The 22,382-nt window shown below is 40.6% G+C and overlaps 3 protein-coding genes across 3 annotated transcripts in view; all 3 read left to right on the top strand.

Annotated features, from left to right (window-relative positions):
- LOC309704923 (uncharacterized protein) overlaps positions 1–22,382 on the top strand; it is a 535,689-nt gene that overhangs the window by 45,535 nt on the left and 467,772 nt on the right. Inside the window, exon 3 of the mRNA XM_082530433.1 lies at positions 2,337–2,369. Coding sequence (XP_082386559.1) covers positions 2,337–2,369 — 33 coding nt within the window. The remainder of the gene's footprint in view (positions 1–2,336; positions 2,370–22,382) is intronic.
- On the top strand, positions 3,111–5,722 carry LOC309705610 (protein NLRC3-like; the record flags this gene model as incomplete). Its single annotated transcript, XM_082531522.1, has 3 exons — positions 3,111–3,440; positions 3,602–3,788; positions 3,918–5,722. Exons 1-3 carry the CDS (start codon positions 3,438–3,440, stop codon positions 5,720–5,722), a joined length of 1,995 nt encoding a protein of 664 aa, XP_082387648.1. The 5' UTR covers positions 3,111–3,437.
- Positions 6,771–17,365, top strand: LOC309705611 (uncharacterized protein; the record flags this gene model as incomplete). Its single annotated transcript, XM_082531523.1, has 4 exons — positions 6,771–6,805; positions 7,080–7,253; positions 17,036–17,209; positions 17,293–17,365. The coding sequence occupies 4 exons, from the start codon at positions 6,771–6,773 to the stop codon at positions 17,294–17,296; spliced, it is 387 nt and encodes a 128-aa protein (XP_082387649.1). The 3' UTR covers positions 17,297–17,365.

A 22,382-nucleotide genomic window follows, 5' to 3' on the forward strand; every position in this document is an offset into this window, starting at 1 on the left:
ACGTCAGCATGTGAACTTTACTCTGACTCAGTCTGAGCAGTCAGACGGCATATTTTTAAAGTTAACACATCAGCACACACAGAGCTGAGCCCCTCCCACCTGTGCTGAGTTTCAGGTGGAGCCCCGCCTCCTTCCAGGAAGCAGCTCACCTGTGTGTCCGTGTTTAGTGTCCAGGTGTGGAGTGGAGCTTGTTGTTGGTGTGTGAAGAAACTGTAAGTTTGCTTTGTTTCCTCCTTTAATAGTTTGTCTTTAGGAACTTTACTGTTTGTTCAGCTCGTGTTTGATTTCTTCACACAACAAACTGTGTGTGTTTGTATTTCCGGTCTCTCCATTAAAGTCAGTGTGTAATGTTTCCTGGCTAACATCAGCTGTGTGCAGCTTAGTTCAGCACAAATCTGCCGCTCCATAGTTCACGGTAACGGACTCACAGCTGGACCAACGAGGCCGAGTGTGTCCGCCACTCTGAGCTACGTTCGTGTTTGTGTACTTGTAGTTTGTACTTTGAGTTCACTCAGAGCCCACAGAGGACGCAGCGTACGTGATGACGTCACAGCCCTTTACCTCCTTTACTGTCACTGTGATTAATATTTACACACGAGACACCTGCAGAGCTCTGACGCTAAGCTAGCACACAGCATGCTAACACTAAGCTAAAGCTAGGCTAGCCAAGAACCCAGAGTGAGGTTAAAGCTGAGTAAACACTGACCCCAGACCAGCACCGTGATAAAGTGAGCTGCTGCTGCTGAACTTGAACAGGTAACAAAGTGATGAGCAGTCAGGCTGCAGGTTTCTACCTGTTCATGTTTCTACAGTAGAATCACTTTGAAGTGTCTTTGTGCTGTTTCATCTTTGATTTGTGTTCATAAACACTCAGAGAAACATCACGTGACCTCATCAGGATCTGTGTTGGTGTGTGGGGCTGTACCTCAGCTTTATGTTGTTACATGCTCATTTGTTCATTTTAACATCAAAGTAATGTTATGAGGAGTAATGAAGTAACGTACTCCATTACTTTTAATTAAAGTGTTCTGTGTAATATGTGTAATAATGACTGTTTTGAGTAATGACCAACACTGATCACAACAAAGAGGAAATGCCTCCAACATGCACAAACATTTGAGCCACAACATGCAGTTAATGTGCACAAATGTCTTTGATATGCTGCTCAGTGATGGTGGTGACTGTCAGAGCAGAGCTACTGAGAATCAATAAGTAATATCAATGATGGGATCAGAATCACTAAATTCTTCTCATCCCTGTCAGTATCATACATGTGCTGTATAATGTGATAAATGTAGAGGTGCTGGCTGTTCTCTCACTCTGCTGTTTAGCTGTAAAGGACGCCTCCCTGCCTTTGTCTCATTCATGACCTTTAATAGTCTCTTCTAACATGCAGAGATCTGTATGATCTGTTTCATAGAGTCTAACCAGCCTGTACAGGTAACAACAACAGTCACTGCATCACTGACACACAAACGTCATCTCTGTCAATAACAACATTCATACATGGAATAAAAACACATCAGTGGATCATTGCTGGAGCTGATGTTTGTGCTCCTGGTGCAAAGGCTCTCAGTTTCCTCCTTGAAATAACATCAGTGGTGGGTCAGCGACATGCTTTCTTTCCCTCTCAGGTTTAAATATCTGGGACTCTCCACCGTTTGGTTTTAGAGCTGAAGAAGCTTCTCAGATGAAACGTCTTCCAGAAACTTAAAGACGTCTCTTTTCTCTCCAAGCTCCTTAGATCACATGACCTGGATGACTGAACCTACAGATATATTGACCTGGTTTCATGGTCACATGACAGGTCAGAGGTCAGCGACTGTAACTCAGTTCCTCCTGTTAATGTGAACTCACTGAGTGTTTGTGGTTTACCTCTCAGACTGACTGAAGACGATGATGGAGGAAGAGGAGGACAGAGCAGAGTCTGCAGGGTCCAGCTGTCCGTCTGTGAGGAGTGACCGGTCCAAAGGTCAAAATCCAGCCTTCAGTGGTGAACCTGGAGCAACGAGGTCAGAGAGCTGAACTCACTGAGTAACAGAAATAATTCTGCACTGACATTATAATCAGTGTTGACTCTGGTTGATTGTCTGACTGTGTTTGTGAGCTGAGAGGAAATGAAAATGAGTTTGTAACAAAAATCAGTTTTGTCCAGTTTTCCTGTAAAAAGCTGAACTCTAATCTAAGAGGATGTTACTGACAGGAAACAGCTGCATTATCTGCAGTCTGTGTGATCACAGCTGCTTCAATCATGTTTGTGTCTGCAGAGGTCAGAGGTCACAGTCTGCAGGGTCCAGCTGTCCGTCTGTGAGGAGTGACCGGTCCAAAGGCAACGTTCCAGACTTCAGTGGTGAACCTGGAGCAACGAGGTCAGAGAGCTGTGATGACTCCTTTACATGTTTGTGTTTCCTGGATAAATATGACCTGAAACATCCTCAGATTGTTACAAAGATTCATTAAAAAGAAAACAATGAAAGAGAAAAGATCCAAATGTTCGACTTGGTCATTTGCTGTTTGAGGACAGTGATGCTCATATCTGTGGGGAAAGTGTGACCTGAGTGGGTTCATGTTTGTCTTTAAAGAACAGAGCTGCTCTGATTCTCTTTGTGTCTGATCTGTTAAACAGTCTGAGAGGTCACACAGAGACCCAGCAGCTAAAGCCTGGATCATACTGGCTGCTGTTACTCCATCAGGACAACACTGAACCACAGTGGTGTGGATGTAGTGGATAAATCCCACCATACTGATGCTCAGAGTTAACCACAGGGAACAAAACCAGATGTTACCTTCAGATTGTGACCTTTGGAGTGGACGATGCAGATTTCAATAGAGAATAAATGTTGTTGTTTTTCAGCTGTGAAGAAAGAATCTAATTTTCTGAACTTAAGAATTTATGATGCTGGAAACAACATGGAGACTATAACACAACATTTCCACTGTGTTCATAGAATGAATGTAAAACTGTCAGACATTCATTAAATATGCAAAATGTCTACAGAAGCATCAGAGGGTCAGACGTGAAGCACTCAGTGATTTTGATCAAATGACTCATCAGTTATTGATCTGTACTACACTGATCTACCACGTTAGTAAAGCTGGTGTTCTGGTGGTGGAGGGAGACTCGGATCATGTTCTGGTTTTGGAGCAGTGATCTGCTGATGGTTCAGTTTGATGAGCTTCTTCAAAATCATCCCTGACATCACCACTGAAAGGACGTCCATGAAAACAGACTGAAAATTACTGATATGTTCACAATCTGAGAGTTTAAAACTTGACAGACTTGATTCAGATGAAGTTATTTGAGCAGAAACTCCTGGATCTTTATCCTGTGTTGATCTAATCCTTCATGGTTCCTCCACAGAGTGGACCAGCAGAGCTCAGAGGTTCCCAGTGGTCAGTCTGCCCAGCAGCATCAAACACAGCTGGACTCCATATTTATGGTCTGTACATGTACAACAACTACTGTTACATCTGTTCTGTTCACAGTCATCTCCATGCTGCTCTTTGTAGACCAGTGGATCGTCAGTGTGTCCAACATGGATCTGATGTTTGGCTCCATGATTTCAGTCTGATTGGCTCATTCATAAATATTCTGTTCCAGCTGCTGGAGGACAACATCATCACTTTTGTGAAGAACGAGCTGAAGAAGATCCAGAAGGTTCTGAGTCCAGATTACCCAGAATGCTTAGAGAGTCAGAGGAGCAGCAGCAGAGAGGCGTTTGTGAAGATCACAGTGGACTTCCTGAGGAGAATGAAGCAGGAGGAGCTGGCTGACCGTCTGCAGAGACGTAAGAGGATTTATCTAAAGATTTAAGCTGCTGGATAAATGAGACATTTTCCAGAGATGGAAGATGGAGCAACATGTTTTAAAGATTAGTTCTTTTTGGAATTGAGTGTTTATTTTTCTTCTCATTCAGAACTTCAAGCTGCAGTTTGTCATCGTAACCTTAAATCCACCCTGAAGAAGAAGTTCCAGTGTGTGTTTGAGGGCATCGCTAAAGCAGGAAACCCAACCCTCCTGAATCAGATCTACACAGAGCTCTACATCACAGAGGGAGGGACTGCAGAGGTCAATGATGAACATGAGGTCAGACAGATTGAAACAGCATCCAGGAAACCAGACAGACCAGAAACAACCATCAGACAAGAAGACATCTTTAAAGCCTCACCTGGAAGAGATGAACCAATCAGAACAGTGCTGACAAAGGGAGTGGCTGGCATTGGGAAAACAGTCTTAACACAGAAATACAGCCTGGACTGGGCTGAAGACAAAGCCAACCAGGACATCCAGTTCATATTTCCATTCACTTTCAGAGAGCTGAATGTGCTGAGGAAGAAAAAGTTCAGCTTGGTGGAACTTGTTCATCACTTCTTTACTGAAACCAAAGAAGCAGGAATCTGCAGCTTTGAAGACTTCCAGGTTGTGTTCATCTTTGATGGTCTGGATGAGTGTCGACTTCCTCTGGACTTCCACAAAACTACAATCCTAACTGACCCTAGAAAGTCCACCTCAGTGGATGTGCTGCTGATAAACCTCATCAGGGGGAAACTGCTTCCCTCTGCTCGCCTCTGGATAACCACACGACCTGCAGCAGCCAATCAGATCCCTCCTAACTGTGTCGGCATGGTGACAGAGGTCAGAGGGTTCACTGACCCACAGAAGGAGGAGTACTTCAGGAAGAGATTCAGAGATGAGGAGCAGGCCAGCAGGATCATCTCCCACATCAAGACATCACGAAGCCTCCACATCATGTGCCACATCCCAGTCTTCTGCTGGATCACTGCTACAGTTCTGGAGGATGTGCTGGAAACCAGAGAGGGAGGACAGCTGCCCAAGACCCTGACTGAGATGTACATCCACTTCCTGGTGGTTCAGGCCAAAGTGAAGAAGGTCAAGTATGATGGAGGAGCTGAGACAGATCCACACTGGAGTCCAGAGAGCAGGAAGATGATGGAGTCTCTGGGAAAACTGGCTTTTGATCAGCTGCAGAAAGGAAACCTGATCTTCTATGAATCAGACCTGAAAGAGTGTGGCATCGATATCACAGCAGCCTCAGTGTACTCAGGAGTGTTCACACAGATCTTTAAAGAGGAGAGAGGACTGTACCAGAACAAGGTGTTCTGCTTCATCCATCTGAGTGTTCAGGAGTTTCTGGCTGCTCTTCATGTCCATCTGACCTTCATCAACTCTGGACTCAATCTGCTGGAACAACAACAAACAACCTCTACATGGTCTAAACTATTTAACAAACTAAAACTTCAATCTCTCCACCAGAGTGCTGTGAACAAGGCCTTACAGAGTCCAAATGGACACCTGGACTTGTTCCTCCGCTTCCTCCTGGGTCTTTCACTGCAGACCAATCAGAGTCTCCTACGAGGTCTGCTGACACAGACAGGAAGTAGCTCACAGACCAATCAGGAAACAGTCCAGTACATCAAGAAGAAGCTCAGTGAGAATCTGTCTGCAGAGAAAAGCATCAATCTGATCCACTGTCTGAATGAACTGGATGATCGTTCTCTAGTGGAGGAGATCCAACAGTCCCTGAGATCAGGAAGTCTCTCCACAGGTAAACTGTCTCCTGCTCAGTGGTCAGCTCTGGTCTTCATCTTACTGTCATCAGAAGAAGATCTGGATGTGTTTGACCTGAAGAAATACTCTGCTTCAGAGGAGGCTCTTCTGAGGCTGCTGCCAGTGGTCAAAGCCTCCAACAAGGCTCTGTGAGTAAATCTGTGATCATGTTTATTTTTAAAATGTTGATTAAAAGTGGTCATAGATTTCTTCCATGACAGATCCATGTCCTAAAACCATGAGACAGCGTAGTTGTATAGTATAAAAGAAAAAAGGAGAACTTTTGACCACAATATTGTAACTTGAATGAACTTTTGATACAGCCTTTAAACATAAAATTTATGAACAGAATCGGTGACAAAGGGCAGCCCTGGTGGAGCCCATCACCCACCGGACTTATTACTAGCCAACGTATTGCCGGCTATGCCAACCAAGCTCTTGCAATGGTTGTAAAAGGATCGAATGGCCATAAAATGTTTCTCAGTTTTATTATTTTCAGTCACATCTGTTTTTGATTATTAACTGAATATTTTAAAATTCAGGCTTTTTATGTTATACAAAACATCATATTTTCTTATGATGTCTTGTATTGATTCTGAGGGAATATTTTTCATCAGTATCGCAGATACCAGCCTGAATTTTACTTTGTATTGGATCAGAAAGGAAATCAGTGGCATCACACATCACTTACAGCAACTTCAGTACCTCTTCATTTTAATAAACTGGGGGGAGGTGCACCAAGATTCAGTATGAGATAAAGAATTATTTTTAACTGTAAGGTTGGAGAAATCTGTTGTTGGAAATTGGAAGAACAGGTCATCTTAAAAATCACTGCATTGTAGTTTTATTCAGGCCCCTTCAATCTGTGATCGCTGTTGCTTTGCATTGTAAATGCTACTATTACAAAAGTCACAAATATTAGTGTATGTGTGTGTTGTTGGGTAATAAACCAAAAGAACAGAATCTACCAGCACCTCACTGATTTCTGCTTAAAAACAATAAAAAAGCAATAAAGCTCTGATTTGTTTGGTTGATCTTGTCTCCCTTCCACCTTGATTTCAGACTGAGTGGCTGTAACCTGTCAGACAGAAGCTGTGAAGCTCTGTCCTCAGTCCTGAGCTCCCAGTCCTCCCGTCTGACAGAGCTGGACCTGGGTAACAACAACCTGCAGGATTCAGGAGTGAAGCTTCTGTCTGCTGGGATGAAGAGTCAATACTGCAAACTGGAAACGCTGAGGTCAGATCAAGCAATATCGATTTTTTTTTTCATCAATTAACATCATTTAATCAATTTCATTTGGAAAATATTAACAGTGTTTATGTTTTGTTTTTTTAATGAATCCATCCAAATCACACTAAACTGCCACATTTGTCTTTTGTAACATGAGGCAATAAGGATTCCAGCATGTCCTGAAACAGTGTTGAAATATTGTAAATGTAGTAGCTCCTCATGGCACCATGAATATACTTTAACACAAGTGTTTCATGTCTTCTTGTCATCCTTTCTTCAGACTGAGTGGCTGTAACCTGTCAGAGAGAAGCTGTGAAGCTCTGTCCTCAGTCCTCAGCTCCCAGTCCTCCAGTCTGAGAGAGCTGGACCTGAGTAACTCTGACCTGCAGGATTCAGGAGTGAAGCTTCTGTCCGCTGGACTAAAGAGTTCACAGTGTGCAGTGGAAACTCTCAGGTCAGGATTCAAACTTTTCCACAGATGATCATTTGAAATGTGACTTATATTATTGTATAAACAGGTAACCTTTATACAGCTGTCAAGTGAACTTTTATTTACATTTGAGTGGATAATTGGACTCCGAATTACTTTCAAAAGTAATTGGCGACTACCGATTGGTTTGCTGTTAGTTTTTTATTCACAGTACTTACTTAATTTTAAAGGCTGATTTCTCAAAATGAGATGTTTATCTTTTCTTCTACAACACTTGGAGCCACCAAATCTTCTTGCTTCATTTATTCATTACAGTTTGATTTAAAGAATATTAGACTCGTAACATAATAAATACATTTATTTCACTTCTTCTTGAGAGAAAGAAAGGGATGACTGGGTGAGCTCCAGTGGTTCATCCCAGCAGAGAGAGCAGCACACTGGGCTGCAAATGATCACAGTAGTAATAGCCATAGTTTGATAAAACAGGCATTCTTACCCTGTAGATAATACAGGGTTCTGGTGCCGATGTGGGGGAGGGGAGTCGCCCGGTACTAACTACATACTGAAGTGTCTTGTGTTCCAAGAACACAACGACCAAGACAGAGAGATCCTACTGGCAACCTTCTGGTTACAAGATGAGCTTCCCAACCCCCAGAACCGCGGTCTTATCCTCCAGTTCTGTGTTGATGATAATCACATAATAGGAGAGCAGCTGGGCATCCAGTGGAAGTGTGATGGAAATCAAAATCCTGAATTGGATTCGGTGCGGTTGCGTTACTATTTTTCAACAACCAATCTTATATCAGCTGCATGGAAGTAGCTATAAGTAATCTGGGCGCTACAGCTTTAACCCTTTAAGACTTACCATAGAACCAAGTCCGCCACAGCTTATATTATATTTTTACATGCTGTGGAGCCATTTTTGGGAGCATTTCAAGTTGCTCTACATCAATACAACCATTACAGCCTAAATTTTAATAATATGCATTAATTAAGTGCATAGAAATTACATAAATTGCAAAAAGTGCAATAAACTAAAAAAAATTTGAAAATCGTTTTTGTTTTTTAACATATATTTCTAGTTAGAGAAATTTAACCTTCCTGCCTTCTTGGGACCTTTTTGTGCCACTGCTATGTGTTAAATGGCTGCCATTTCCACTGTGTTCAGTGGAATATAACCAAACTTGCCACAGGATAGTTTTTACCTGTCAATGTTAATATTCCAGTGTGAATTCCTTAAATCAGCCTAAAATGGCTGAGCAGCAGAAATCCCCACACCCATCACCCTGGGGACCATTTTCTGCCCATTGACTTCCATTATAAACGCTATTTTTCAACCCCAAATTATCATCATATGATTTTATTTTTTCTTCTTTTCTTGGATGTCAATGAAGACTCAGGGCCTTGAAGTTTTAATTTTTAAATTGCAAAAAAAATGCAAAAAAAATAATGGCAGGTCAAAATGTATGTTGGTGCCAATCTTTGGTCCATCTAAAGGCCTACTTATAATGACAATCACATATTACTTCAACTGGTTTTTTGTGGAAATATTTAGTTTCGTTTTTTGGTTTTTGGGGCTTATAACACAGGGCGCTCATGTAATAACACTGGGATTTGAAGGGTTAAAACAACGAAAATATAATTAAAACTTTACATGAATATTTCAGGGAGAAGTAGTTTTACAAGGTTGGCTAATTTAAAGTGGAATAAAATATGGATATATGGTCTTTTTATGGCGTGGCTGAGAATGGTCCCTAGGGTGATGGGTGTGAGTTTTTTAAAGGATGGCAGGAGGGTTAAGAGGCTTATCCCTCAAAACTGTAAATGCAAAAAAGTTGCACAAAATAGTTTCCCACCACATGAAATTTATTTTGAGTGCCTTCATAGTTTTATTTTTGAAATACACTAATTTCTATACACTGCAGGAAAAACGAAAATAAATATTATAGTGCAAATTTGCAAAAAAGCAGCATATGCATCAAAATAAACTATTTCCAGCAGTGCAATATGAGTCCTAAGCATCCCAGAAACAACACAGAAAGTCAGAAAGTCAAACATAACTTTAAAAAACACTAGTATAGGGTTATGAGGCCATGATGGTAAAAAATACATTTCTGCAAAAATGACATCACTTCCGGTTTTGGGCAGGTCATGGCGGATATGCGATAGTTCACGCTGATGTCAATTCCAAAGTAGGAAGTGTTACAAACAGCTGATCGGATCGGCAAAGCGTGTTTCTGGAATATTATGTTACGCAAAACAGAGTGTGCCCACTCTGACCGGCTTTAAAGGGTTAAGCAGCTGCATGCACTCCCGCGGACAGCGATCACTTTCTGGCAGACGATCACTTTTTGGCACAACACCTGGAGCTAAGGGGGCAAAACAATCGCATGAGTGCTGCTGTTTGGCTGAGGAAGAATAAAGTATTCATGGTAAGCCAATCACATGACCACTTCAAGATTACAAAGCAACAAGGTGACATATACCAGTTTTTAAATTGTGTTGATAGGTCACATAAAACCAGAGTCATGATAAACAATATATACGCAGCGTTTTTTTCCTCAATAGTTTCGTCACTTTTACTGTCTAAGGACAGCACAGCAAGCACTCTCTGCTTATGAGCAAAAAAACCCCCAAATCATCCCTTTCCTGTTGGTGGAAAAATGAACCATGTCGACCAATCAAAAAAATGATATAGCAACATGACATTTGGTTGTTTAGGAAGAGGGGGAAGTTTTAGGAGTGACGGTGTGAGATGTGAGAGATTTGTGACGTTTAGCGTATTTGGAGTGTGTGCATAGTATGTTGTGTTGTGTAGTTAGTGTGTAGGGGAAAAAAGAACAAAAAAAGTTAGTGTGTAGTGTAGTGGATAGTTTTATGTTGTCTGTCAGAACAATGAGGCAATTGCTGAATGTTAAGTGCCCTGAGGCGACTGTTGTGATTTGGCACTATATAAATAGAGTTGAATTGAATGGAATTGTTACAGGTGCTGCCACAAAACCAGCAAATGCAGATTACAGTGTAAACGGTGTCTCCAGGTAGAAACAGCAGTGATACACCTGCTGCTGTCAGACCTGCAGGTATCAGGCTGTGATGTTCTCCTTTATGGTGGACAGAAATTATTTTTTTGGAGTGGCACAAATAATTTGTGGCATCTTATTTAATGCAGAACAGCTGATTGTTCTGTAAATAGTTTGAAATAGTTATTTTTAAAAAATCAAGGTAAAAGGTAAATTGTTACAAATAACAAAATGGTTGTTTGCAAACCTTGTGTATAGGATTTTAAGGGTGTTCGTCTTGTAACCGGAAGGTTGCCGGTTCGAGCCCCGGCTCGGACAGTCTCGGTCATTGTGTCTTTGGGCAAGACACTTCACCTAGCGCCTACTGGTGATGGCCAGAGGGGCCGATGGTGCGATATGGCAGCCTCGCTTCTGTCAGTCTGCCCCAGGGCAGCTGTGGCTACAACTGTAGTTGCCTCCACCAGTGTGTGAATGTGAGAGTGAATGAATAGTGGCATTGTAAAGCACTTTAAGGCCCGAAAAGCGCTATATAAATGCAATCCATTATTATTATTATTATTATTATTATTATTATTATTAAAATATTATTAAAATATTAAAATTATTAGATTTCAAGTTAATGATTTATTAAACATGTTTGTGGTTGTAACAGTAAAAAATATAACTTTTTCTACTCATATTGTTTTTTGTCTGATTTTAGGTCAATTGTGTTAATACAGTATGTCAAAATGAAAACATAACTGTAAATTCAGACACGTGAGGTTGTGCTGAAAAGAATGATACCAAACAGGCAAAGTAAATAGTTTTTAAAGGTGGAATATAGAGGTCAAATCAAAAGTAGTTAAAAATGGCCAATTATACCCTGGACCCCAGAGGGTTGAACATTTTTTTTAAAGTAACGCAATAGTTACTTTTCAAGTAATTAATTACTTTTAGTAACTGACTTACAATATTTTAACTCTAAGTAACTACGTAGAGTTAACTATAGTTAGTAGTATAGTTACTAGAGATGGCACGATACCACTTTTTTATGTCCGATACCGATACCGATATCATAAATTTGGATATCTGCCGATACCGATATGAATCCGATATAGTGTTTTTTAATCAACAAAACTGTTTTTTAAATATCTTGCTGCATTTTGTATAAGTTCATACTCAAGTTTAAAACAACAACTACACTAAAGCTATTCTGTTATACCTGTATACAAAAAAAATATTTCATAGTTCAGCAATACTGATCAATCTAATAAACTTAAACCTACACCATCCTCCCTATTCTGGTATTTTAAAGAGTACTTAGCGTAAATATTAAGCAACCTAACTAATAGGGTTCCAACTCCCAGCAACAACAAAAATAAATAAATAAAAAATAGGGAACCACCCCTCACGCTCCACCTCATGATGCTTAATCGATGTAATCAACCTTAATTTGATGCAGTGTGAAAAAAAATGCACAGAAATCAATTATTTTTCAAGAAATATTAAATAGATTCAACATCTTTCTTCAACAAAATTGCAGACTGCACAGATGGTACCTTCCCAAAGGAAAAAGTACTATAGCTTACTAGGGTATATATATTAGAGTTAATAGTTACTATATACAGTAATTGACTGCTATTCCTTTTACATCAAATTAAAACTTTGGGTGTCAGATAATTATTTATTAAAAGCTCGACATTTTAAATGAGAATAAGAAAGAAAAGTATGTCTTTGTGCCCCCTTTTCCCTGTTAATGCCCTATCGGCCCCCCTGACTAAACTTTGCTAGATCCGCCCCTGCACAGTTACCAGCGTCAGCTACGTAGAAAAAGATCCTCGAGTAGAAAGTAATATTAAATAAATTCTAACAACAGCTGATCAAGCTTAAACGTGCTGCTGTTGTTCAGCCGCTGGTTTCCTCTTTCTGGTGCAAAGTGGGCCAAAAACAAACAAGAGAGACGGACTCGAGACAGAAAAGCCGATCAGCTGATCATTAAGCAGTTTCATGATTGAAGTAGCAGCAAGAAGAGGCAGTCGTTTGTTAAGCTTAACGCAGGAATGCTTTACAAACATTCAGAGATGGACTTACACACTTGCTTTACTTCTCTCGGGATAACTTTGTCGGAGATGAAATGCCGGGTTGCTAGCGAAGCTCCAAATGCTATCCAGACCACCGACAGGTCCCGCATGCCACAGCTGCTCTATCACGTGATGCATACTGCTCCGACGTGCTAACGTTCTGAGGTGAGTTACGGCGCGTTGCAAGTTTTGTGAGGTGCTTTCGTGATATTTAATGGATCGGATTACATTTTTTATTTTTCTCCGATATCCGATCCAGTAATTTAGGTCAGTATCGGACCGATACCGATACGTAATATTGGATCGGTCCATCTCTAATAGTTACTAGTTACTTCTTGGTAACTACTAACTATAATTACTTGTTCAAAGTCACTTGCCCAACACTGATCCCAAACCATCTCCACTGGGTTTAGGTCAGGTGACTGTATCCTCACTACAGACCGAATAAATCACCTGAATTTGGAAGTCTGCCTCCGTGTTCTTTAACCGGAGCACACCCACCGTACCTGGCCACTCTAAATCAGCTAAACTCCTGGAGACAACACTTTGTCCATTTTATTTAGACACAGCGGCACCTCTGAAGCAAAGTGTTGTCCATTCTTCAAATTTCTATCCCTGGATAAATGAAAATACTCAAAATTTCAAGAGATATTCTGTCAAGTTAGAACGTTTATGGAAGGCTTCCAAGCTTGAGGTTCATCGAGTACATCTCAAGGAATCAATATCCTCACTTAACAACATGATAAAAAAGCTGGAACTGAATAGTTTTCAAATCTAATGGCTTCAGAAAAGAACCAAAGTATTGTTTGATACAATTATGAAAATTGTCTCTCCTGATATTCCTCGTGTACCAGTCTATACTAAATCTGATTGTAATGAATCATTGAACGAACGTGGAAAAAACAGTTGCAGAACAACTTAACGACTTTCTGGAGAAAAACAGTGTTCTGGACATTTTCCAGTCTGGTTTCTGTAAACTGTCCTCCACTGAGATGGCTTAACTTAAAGTGTGTGGTGACATTCTGATGGCAGCAGACTCTGGAGAGTGCACTGAGTTGGATGTCTCCTCTGCTTTTGATACTGTTGATCACAGCATCATGATAAATAGGCTGAAGGACTTGTTCAGGATTACTGGTGTTGCTTTAAAATGGTTTGTCGTATCTACTGTATCTGAGAGATCTTTGACTGTCTGTATGAATCATGTGTTGTCTGAAACATCCGTTCTGCCTTCTGGGGTACCTCAAGGATCTGTTTTAGGCCCGATTCTCTTTTTGGTTTATATACGTCCTCTAGGCCACAGGTGACAAACGCCAGGCCTCGAGGGCTGGTGTCCTGCAGTTTTTAGATGTTTCCTTGATCCATCACATCTGATTTAAATGGTTAAATTCCTCCTCAACACGTCCTGAGGTTCTCCAGAGGCCTGGTAATGAATTTGATTCAGGTGTGCTGACCCAGGGTTAGACCTAAAACCTGCAGGACACCGGCCCTCGAGGCCTGGAGTTCCCCACCCCTGCTCTAGGCCAAATTATCAGATATTACAATAATATTTCTTATCATCTCTACGCTGATGACATTCAGACATTAAGTTATACTGTTCTTTCAAAGATTCTCAGTTTGATACATTTTCTTGTTTAAATAATTGTCTTTCAGGAATCAAATAATTGTGAAACTTCAACTTTCTCCAGTTTAATACGGATAAAACAGAAACTTTGATCATTGCTCCTGATCACATGTCTTCAGAAATTAGGCAGCAGATCAGTTTTTAGGTCCTTCCATTAAATCGAGTCTCAGAAACTTAGGTGTTATTTTCGACAGTTCAATGTTGCTTGAGAAACTCTCTAAACAACTGTTTCAAAACTGTTTTTATCATCCAAGAAACATTTCTAAACTCAGACTGGTGTCAAAGGCAGAACTTGAGATGATTCTTCATGCTTTTATCTCTACTCACTTGGAGTATTGTAATGGTCTTTTTACTTGTCTCAACAAATCAGCTCTGGAGCTTCACACTGTACAGAATGCTGCGGCGAGACTTTTAACTGGCACAAACAAGAGGTCACACATTACTCCAGTTTTGGCTTCTCTTCATTGGTTGCCACTAAATTTTAGGGTTCATTTTAACATTATACTCATAACTTTTAGAGCTGTACATGGTGAAGCTCCTCAGTGCATCTCTGACCTGTTGAAACCTCATGCTTCATACCGAGCACTTAGGTCTTTAGGTCAGAGGTCACTATTGGTCCCACAGACTCGGTTCAACACACGTGGGGATCGAGCTTTTCAGGCACCGAGGCTGTGGAACTCCCTGCTGTTATCTTTATGCTGTCTAGACTCCACTGACTCTTTGAAAAAGCAGATGAAGACATTTCTATACAAACGAGATTATGTGCTATATAAATATATTCTACTTACTTACTTGAATAATAGTTCATTTATGAATATTTTTTTATTAAAATATTTATTTTCTTTACTTTATCACCCAATTAAATTATAATTCTGTAAATAAGGGTGATAGTGTGGCCTGTGTAGGTTGTCTTCAGGTTCTCTGCTTCCTCCCACAGTCCAAAAACATGCATGCTGGGTTAACTGGAGTGATTGTGAGCATAAATGCACAAGTGTTTACCTGGCTACATCACCGTGGTTACTGATGCTGAACCTATAACCTGGTCTGGATCAGGTTATATTCAGAGTGTGTGTTTTAAAATTGACTGAAGTGCCTCGTTTTCACTGAGCCTTTCATTTACAGAAAGCTTTAAGTGTGATATAGATTCAGTCATATCTGACTAATGTCAGTGAGTGAGGCCGAGCTGTAAAGTCACATTTCTGCTAATTAGCACACCAGCTAACTAGCACACCGGCTATCTAGCAAACCAGCTAAGTAGCAGACCAGCTAACTAGCGAACCGGCTAACTAGCACACTGGCTAACTAGTACACCAGCCGACTAGCGAACCGGCTAACTAGCATACCAGCTAACTAGCACACCAGCTGACTAGCGAACCGGCTAAATAGCACACCGGCTAACTAGCACACCAGCTAACTAGCAGACCAGCTAACTGCAGCCACAGGCTGAAGGACGATTAAATGTAGTGGAGATATCAGGGATTACACTGGTGTGTCCGATTCACTCTTTAGCACTCCAGTCACTCTGGTGTGTCAGCCAGAACACCACTGAAGGCCCAGCGTGTGGAATAAGGAGCTTAAGGTTTGGTTTGAGGCACTTTATTCTTTCACTGATTGATTCTTGTGGCTGTGATCATGTGTGTGGTTTCTTACAAAAAGGAAGTACACAATACAAATACATGACAAATAAGATGAATAGATAAGTTACATATCCAGTTATATGTACGTACATCAGTATAGCTAATATAGCCATATATAAGGACAAAGATCACAGTACTATAATGCAGTAATGTTAAACACAAAGGTGTATATCTACATAAATCTATCCTATCAGTGATCAGAGTACTGTAGTATACTTCTACTACTTACACTATACAAACTAAACTGCATTAGTGTGACTTTAAGTTACCATCAGTACAGACGAACTGATGGTAGTTGGACAAAATAAAGGCTTTGCAATTATTGTGAAGGGCTTCCGGTTAAAGTAAGATCAGCTGATTACCTCATAACAAATTGTTTGCTATAGAATGCAGCTCCCAGTCTTCATTAATATCATGTACTATAACTCCCAGGTCTACAGAGAGACCAACAGCTGGTGCACGTTGTAACGCTGTGGCTGTCGTAGTCTCTCCTTTTTCTACAGCTCATTTGTTCTTCTTGTGATGGTGCGTCTTGAGGGAGGCTCATACATGCCGTCATTTGTTGATCCTAAGAACGTTCCTCAGACCGACTTCTTCAACAACACTAATTGGCCTGAAGTTTGTAGCTACTCACTTCACTGTGGCGTCTGTTAGCTTGTCTTTCTTTGGTTTATCTTGACTCCTCCCACTAGCTGAATCTACGTAGTCTGCCCAAGCCTCCCACCTCTGTTTGTTTGGGTGGTTTGTTTGCTGCCATCAACAGCGTGTAATGCATTTAAATGATACTTCAGACTTGAAGTACTCCGACGATAAAAAACTCAACTTTGCTTAAAAATAACTTTAGTTGTATCAACACTGCCCTCTGGAATAATTAGACTTTGGTGACAAACTGATGTGATCTCCATGTTTCCTTTGTTGGACTGTGGGCGAGTGTCAGAACTGGATGTACTGAGTAACATGTGGAGTTTAAATATGTGTCAGTTCCAGTTTTAGAGCTCTAAAGTGCAGCTATCATGTTAGGAATATGTTAGGAATAGACAGGAACACTGAGCACACTGAGGTCAAATCTTTATTTATCCAGTTCATCTGTAGGCTGAGCTCAGTCCATCCATTTAGTGAAATGATGTTTAAAGGTCTCCTTGTTCTGTGAGCGTGCACAGATCCTGAAGCAGAAAGCCTGGGTTAACAGAGAAATGATCATCACTGTGATGATGCTCACCATCTCTGACTGGGATTTGAGGTTTTGTCAAAGCAGCAAAGAAAGCCTGGCTATGTTGGACTGGGTGTGGAAGCAGCTCCCAGTTTGAGTTCAGGAGACAGACACCCTCTCTACTTTGACAATCAGCTTCAAACTTTCCTTTTTGATAAAACTTATAGTTAGAGCTGGATCAGGTGACCCTGAACCATCACTTAGTTATGCTGCTATAGAGATGGATAACAGATGGATTGTTGTTTTGTGTGTCTGCAGTCTGTCAGGCTGTCTGATCACAGAGGAAGGCTGTACTTCTCTGGCCTCAGCTCTGACCTCCAACCCCTCCCATCTGAGAGAGCTGGACCTGAGCTACAATCATCCAGGTCCCTCAGGAATGAAGCTTCTGTCGGCTGGACTGAAGGATCCAGGCTGGAGACTGGACACTCTCAGGTATGGAGAGAATGTCTGATATAGGAGGAAGAGCTGGAATCATTTCCTGTGTCTTTCACTCACTTCCTGTTTGTTTTCTGCAGATGAGACATGAACAATCACACATGAAGGAATATTTGCAGGGACAGACACACTAGTCTAGCTGGATAGTACATGGATATTTATGTAGGGGGTCTTCAAGGAGTCTGTTTGCAGGAACATTAATGATAACTGATAAGTCATGTTGAGAGTTTCATTAAAAGTAGACTTACAGTTAGGTAATATTTGGACAGAGACAACATTTTGTAACTTTAGATACAAGTATCAGCCATGTGTGTGTTTCCCATGCTGTATGTCCACAGTCACAGTGACAGTCAGTGACACTGACAGAAGGATGAAACAAGGCTGTGAATCATTTCAGTCTGTGTGTGTGACAAAGAGGCAGACAGGAGCAGCTAACATTTGGAAATGGAAGCTTACTGGAAACACTACATTCACGGCTGAATTCACAATAGATTTGTTCTCAAGTGCACATTTAGCAGCTAATGCTAATACTGTTTTCCCTTTGCTTTCTACAGCAGCTATTGCTAAGTAGGCCACTTTGCTCCGCTAAGGATTTGTGTGACCATGATGGAGACTCTGATAAGCTAATGCTGCTAAGCTAATGCTGTTTACGGGCCCTGTTAGAATCAATATTTCATTCTCATTCTGTTGTTTGAGAACAATATTAACGTTTCACATCATTATAACACAAGAGAAAAGGGTATTGGCATTAGCTACTAGTGCTTATTCACCTCAAATTACCTTTAGCTGCTAATGGCAGCCTACTTAGCATTAACTCCTCACTAATATAATGCTAATTTACATCAAATTAGCATTAACTGCTCATATTGTTATAAGGAAAGAGAAAACGGTATTAGCATTTGCTGCTAATAATTATTCACCCCTAATTAGAATAAGCCGCTAAAAGCAGCCAACTTAGCATTAATTCCTCACTTTGTTGTTACCCAACGGAAAAGAGTATTAGTATTAGCTACTATCATTTTTAATAAGTAAGAGAAAACAGTATTAGCAGTAGCGCATAATGCTAATTCACGTCAACGTAGTATTAGTTAATAATGGCAGCCTACTTAGCATTAACTGCTCACTAATATAATGCTAATTCGCATCAAATTAGCATTAGCTGCTCAAGTTGTTATAAGGAAAAAGAGAAAACGGTATTAGTATTAGCTGCTAATAATTATTCACCCCTAATTAGAGTTAGCCCCTAATGGCAGGCTACTTAGCATTAACTCCTGACATTGTTATAATGCAGGGGGAAAGAGTTACCATTATCGGATAATGCTAATTCTCATCAAATTAGCATTAGTTAATAACGGTATACTTCATATCATTAGCTGCTGTCATTCTTACAAAGCAAACAGTATGAGCATTAGCTGTTAATCCTTTTTCATCTAAAATTAGAATTAGCCACTAATGGCGTATTGTTAAAAAGTAAGAAAAAACATTGTTAGCATAAGCGGATAATGCTAATTCATCTCAAATTAGTATTAGCTAATAATGGCACCTGCTTAGCATTAGCTGGTCACATTGTTATAAGGCAAGAAAATATGGTATTAGCATTAGCTGCCAATTTCTATTTACCTAAAATTAGCATTAGCCACTAATGGTAGCCTATAGCAAAAACTTCTTAATGCTAAATGAAGTTAATTAATGCTAAGTAGGTTTAACTGAAATTAAAGTAGTGTTAGTATTAGCTGCTGATATTGTTAAAAGGTAAGATAAAACATTGCTAGCAGCAGCGGATAATGCTAACACACATAATAATTAGCATTACCTAATAATGGTAGCCTTCTTAGCATTAGCTGCTCATATTGTTATAATGCAAGGGAAAACAGTTGGCAAAAACAGTGTTAGCATTAGTGGATAATGCTAATTCACCTAAATTAGCATTAGCTAATAATGGCTACGTACTTAGCATTACCTACTAATATTGATATAAAGCAAGAAAATATGGTATTAGCATTAGCTTCTAATGCTTTCTCATCTAAAATTAGAATTAGCCACTAATGGCATCCTATTTAGCATTAACTCTTCACATCGCAAGGGAAAAATTAGAATTCAATAAAAAAAAAAAAGTGTTCACATTAGCTACTTGTATTGTTAAAAAGTAAGAAAAAACATTGTTAGCATAAGGGGATAATGCTAATTCACCTCAAATTAGTATTAGCTAATAACGGCAACCTACATAGCATTAGCTGGTCACATTGTTATAAAGCAAGAAAATATGGTATTAGCATTATCTGCCAATTCCTATTCACCTAAAATTAGCATTACCTGCTAATGGCAGTCTACTTAGCATTAACTCCTCACTAATGTGATGCTAATTCACATTAAATTAGCTTTAGCATTAGCTGCTAGCATCAGCCTACCTAGCACTAGCTGCTCACATTGTTAAAAGGGAAGAGAATACGATATTAGCATTAGCTGGTAATATTTATTCACCCCTAATTAGAATTAGCCACTAATGGCAGCATACTTAGCGTTAACTCCTCACATCGTTGTAATGCAAATGAGGCTAACTTGCATTAAATTAGACTGCTGTTATTAGCTAATGCAATTTAGCAGTAGCTGCTCACATTGTTATAAAGCAAAGGAAAACGATATGAGCATTAGGTTCTAATGCGTATTTGCCTTAAATTAGACGTAGGTGCTAATGGCAGCCTACTTAGCATTAGCAGCTCAGATGTTATAATGCTAGGAAAAAGAGTGTTAGCATTAGCCGTTCACATTGTTATAAAGTTAAGGGAAATAGTGTTAGCATTAGCTACTCACATTTTTAAAAAAAGTAAGTGTTAGCATTAGTGCATAATGCTAATTCATGTCAAATTAGCATTAGTTAATAACGGCAGCCTATTTAGCATTAGCAGATAATGTTGACCTTGGCCCACTGGAAAAGTTAAGAACTAAAGATTTAGGAGTGTTTCTCGATAGCTCTTTCTCGTTTGAGAAACAAATGAATTCTGTTATTAAAACCAGCTGTAAGGTTTATATTGTTGATTGTCATTTATGCTTAGAAATATTTACTCATATATGCTTAGAGTTGTATAATCGATTGCATAATGATAGAGGTTTGATCCTGAGTAGTCTGTAAAGACTCTGTGTGCCTTCCAGAGTGCTCTGGCATGCACACACCACTTGGGGCCATGAGAGAGGTCGTACCCTCTCTTACTGATTTATGGTGTAGGACAGGGGTCTCAAACTCAATTTAGCTGGGGGCCGCTGCATCCTTCTCCATGAAGGCTTCACTTCTGCTCTCAACTCAAAAAGTCTCTTTAATACATTTCCCCTGCTGAGCCAACGTACCTCAGTGAAGTCGAGCACATCCCCATATTCTGACTCCATTTCCTCTAGAAAAGCACAGAACCTTCGGTGCTTTAAGCCCCTGGATCTGATTTGGTTGATGCATTTCACAACAATAGACATCACATTGTCAAACTTCAGGCATTTGCTGCAAAGGACCTGCTGATGGATGATGCAGTGCAGAGCAATGGCCTCCTCCACGCCTTCCTCTTCCAGTTTGTTTTGTGCCACCAGTCCATGTTTCCTCCCTGTCATTGATGGCGCTCCATCTGTTGTTATTCCAACAAACCTCTTCCATGGCAAACCAACATTCTCAATGGCATCACACAGCTTGTAAATATCTGCTGAGCGGTGGTCTGGCCATGCGTTGGAATTACTGTGAGCAGCTCCTCCATCACTTCAAAACTGTCATCAACACCACGGACATACATTGGGAGCTGGGCAGTGTCGGTGATGTCTGTGGTCTCATCAAGAGCGACTGAGTATACACTGAAACATTTGGCTTTCTCACACAGTTGGTCATAAATGTCACTTGACAGGTCAGAAATGCGATCTGCTGCGGTGTTGGCAGAAAGGCTGATGTTGCTAAACTGACCTTTCTTTCCCGGACAGACTATATTTGCAGCCTGCAATATGCACTTTTAGACAAATGCACCTTCTGTGAATGGCTTCCCTGCTTTAGCAATCATCTCACTAACCACGTGGCTCCGACTGCTGCATTATTCTCTTTGGTTGCTTTCTTGGAGAAATCTTGCTGCCTCAGTAGATCTGTTTTAAGACTGGCAACCCGGTTCGCTCTCTCGTCTCCCTGGTATTTTGCATCCAGCTCAGCATGTCTAGTTGTGTAATGACGTTTCAAATTGTATTCCTTGTGCAGCGCAACTTTCTCTGTGCAAATAAGACAGGTCGGGGTGCCCCTGTGCTCAACAAAGAAATATTGCATTGCCCACTTTTCCTGAAATTGTCGGTGCTCATCACCAACCTTTCTCTTCACCGCAGGCTTTGAAAAAGACATGTTTGGGGCTATGTGACATTTATAATTCTACTTGGTGTCACTGTCGCATTGAAGTTTCAATCAAGCGTTTAGCCGACGGACGGGGAACGTCTCAACGCGTAGAGAACGTCATTTCTGCTTCTTTTTCTTGCAACCGTAGCACGGCGATCGGCAGATAAAAAGCCGGTAGCAGTCTCCTTTGTTTTTACGCTCGATGTTCATGTCTTTCATGACGACACGAACACCGTGGCGTTTGCAGATGGTAGAAAGTGCAGGGATAGCGAGCGCAAAAAAGGCGACTGCTCACGGCGCCGGGCTGTTGTTACAGGAGAAAGAAGCGGAAATGACACCGTGACATATAACAAATAACATCAGCTGTTTCTGATGTTAGTTGTTTTGACTGCTTTTACATTATATTGAAATATATGTAATGTTCATGTTTGCTGCAATGCAAACGCAGTGATGCAAATAAAAACATGGAGCCACAAATTACGGTGCAACCCTATAATTAGTCCGGGTTACCGGGGACTGTTGTTGCCGATGAACAGGTGTCGCTATGTGACTGCAGACTAAATTGGGCTGCATTGAGTTCATGACTTTTCTTTTATCCCGCCGCCTACGCATCACTGTGAGAGTTAATATGAGATCTCTCTCTGTGGAAAAATAACTTTAAATCCCACTGACGTGTGTATAAATCTATATACGTATAATGTCCCGCTGGGCAGCAACTTAAAAAACAACTTTTTTTGAAGTGTTGTGAACGCAGCGCGCTGGGGCGAATGTCGGCATTTGCCCAATAGAAAGGAGGAAGCCAGCCAGGCACAGGAAAGAAAGAAA

This window comes from Aulonocara stuartgranti (assembly GCF_965226115.1).
Source record: "Aulonocara stuartgranti genome assembly, chromosome: 4".
Taxonomy (NCBI): domain Eukaryota; kingdom Metazoa; phylum Chordata; class Actinopteri; order Cichliformes; family Cichlidae; genus Aulonocara; species Aulonocara stuartgranti.